This window comes from Salvelinus namaycush, chromosome 36, assembly GCF_016432855.1.
Source record: "Salvelinus namaycush isolate Seneca chromosome 36, SaNama_1.0, whole genome shotgun sequence".
NCBI classification, from domain to species: Eukaryota; Metazoa; Chordata; class Actinopteri; order Salmoniformes; family Salmonidae; genus Salvelinus; species Salvelinus namaycush.
In genome coordinates, this window is record NC_052342.1 from 5950752 (window position 1) to 5953154 (window position 2403).

At 46.9% G+C, this 2403-nt stretch overlaps 1 protein-coding gene across 1 annotated transcript; it reads left to right on the plus strand.

The window, feature by feature from the left end:
* The first annotated feature begins 444 nt into the window (after positions 1-444).
* LOC120030655 (somatostatin receptor type 1-like) lies at positions 445-1560 on the plus strand. The gene has a single exon (XM_038976094.1). The coding sequence runs from the start codon at positions 445-447 to the stop codon at positions 1558-1560; it is 1116 nt and encodes a 371-aa protein (XP_038832022.1).
* Positions 1561-2403: the final 843 nt, after the last annotated feature.

Genomic DNA, 2403 nt, shown 5'->3' on the forward strand with positions numbered 1-2403 from the left:
GAGAACAACACTTTACAGACATTACATTCTCTCCTGTCTCTTCAGAGCTGCACCTCTACAAAAATGAGGATCTCTCATGCTCCCACTGCTCCTTCATCACTCCTTTTTTGACCCGTTTGTCAAAGGAATGTAACGGAAGTCAACGACACTTTAGCGATTAACACCAGAAAATCAGCAAAAAGCAGAAGTGAACTTTAGGGTTCCATCGTGAGAAGAATTCTGCTCTATCCATTATTTTTGAACCAATTATGAAAGGAGTTTAACAGAGATCCATGATACATTACACTAAACGTTGGTGTTAACAGAGAGCCAGCTAAGAGCATTGAGAAGAGTACTATACTCTATAATGGGACTGAGAGACTCGCATCAGTAGGTATGGCAGACTGGACTGAATAGGAAAAACTTAGTTCCAAGGGGCCTAGGAGAGGCAAAAACTGAGGTAAAATGGAAAACATGGCCACCAACCGGACCGGTGACTACCCAGAATACCCCACCGGCCTACCCTACAACTCCAGTCTAGACTATGAGGACTACGACCAGGAACTTGATGCCAGTAAGATCATCATCCCCTCCATCTACGCACTGGTCTGCTGTGTGGGTCTTACAGGCAATGCCATGGTCATCTATGTCATCCTCAAATACGCCAAGATGAAAACCGCCACCAATATTTATATATTAAATCTGGCAATTGCAGATGAACTGTTTATGTTGAGTGTTCCGTTCTTGGCGACATCAGCGGCTGTACGTCATTGGCCGTTTGGCTCGCTCATGTGCCGTCTGGTGTTGAGCGTGGACGGCATCAACATGTTTACATCTATCTTCTGTCTGACGGTGTTGAGCGTGGATCGATATGTGGCCGTGGTTCACCCTATCAAGGCTGCCCGCTATCGCCGTCCCACCGTGGCAAAGGTGGTCAACGTCTGTGTGTGGGGCCTCTCGCTCCTCGTCATCCTCCCCATCATCATCTTTGCTGACACGGTCCCGGCGCAGGACGGCGGCGTGGACTGCAACTTCCTGTGGCCTGAGGCTGCATGGTCAGTGGCGTTCGTGGTGTACACCTTCCTGCTCGGCTTCCTGCTTCCTGTAGGTGCTATCTGCCTCTGCTACTGCCTGATGGTGGCGCGCATGCGTGCAGTCGGGCTCAAAGCCGGTTGGCTGCAGCGAAGGCGCTCAGAGAAAAAGATCACGCGGATGGTGTTGTGCATTGTGGCGGTCTTCGTGCTCTGCTGGATGCCCTTCTACATCGTCCAGCTGGTCAGCGTGTTCCACCGCCCCCCGGACGCCATGGTCACCCAGCTCTTTGTCATCCTGAGTTACGCCAACAGCGGCGCCAACCCCATCCTCTACGGCTTCGTGTCCGATAATTTCCGGCGGTCGTTCCAGAGGATTGTGTGTTTCCGTTGGTTGGAGTCTGGACTGGACGGAGAACAGGTGGACTACCGTGCCGTAGCTCTGAAGAGACAGGCCACCAATGGACAAAAAGACTTCCCTAAGGAATGTCTGGCATCTGATATGGTGTTCCGGAATGGGACATGCACGTCACGCACTACTACACTGTGACTGGAACCAATAGTTGTAGATGATAAAATACAATGCCACACGGTGAATGATAGGATAGCAACGTATGGCAACGAATAACACCACACATGAACAATGAGTGAGGCCAGTGGTTGAATAGGACGACACATGTATTTTGAAAATAAAGTAGATGTTCACATACTGTCTGCTGCTCTGAAGTGTGACAATTATATGGGCTTTGTTTTTCCCACTGGATAAAGAGCATTATTTAACTGCGTAGCACAGGAGAATGTATGCACAAAATAGAGATGTTAGATGTCAGTGTGATGGATGACTGACTACAAGCCAAGTCAAGTGATGTTTCTCATACTGAGGTGGTGCAGCTATGACAAGTTTATCATTTTGACTTGGTCTTTTACCTGGAGTTTAGAGCACGTGTTTGTTTGACCTTTGTCCTTCTGTCTGTAAACCTATTTATTGTACTGTATATGCTATATATGTAAGTATGTATTTATTTATTTGGGGTTGGATGATCAGCTGAAACTGCCTATGCTTAAGTACATGGGCAATAATTGGATAATTGGCAGAATCATTCATTTGCCACAGAGGTCAAGTCTGAATCATAGGGGTTGTAAAGCATTAATGCCCAATGTCTCTGTTGAGTCCTGCTGTGTTCTCTTTGTTGCTTTCACTTGCTCAAACACATTCATACAAGCAGCCCAAAGGGACAACTGTAAATAGCCGAGCTGAAATAAATGTTTAATTTGGAAGTGTGGTGATCATGTTTGGAAAAGAACGGTTCACTGATGGTTTTGACATTCAAACTCTGCCAGTAGCACAGAAAAAATATACTCTCCACATTTTTTCGAAAGGAACTGCAGTCAG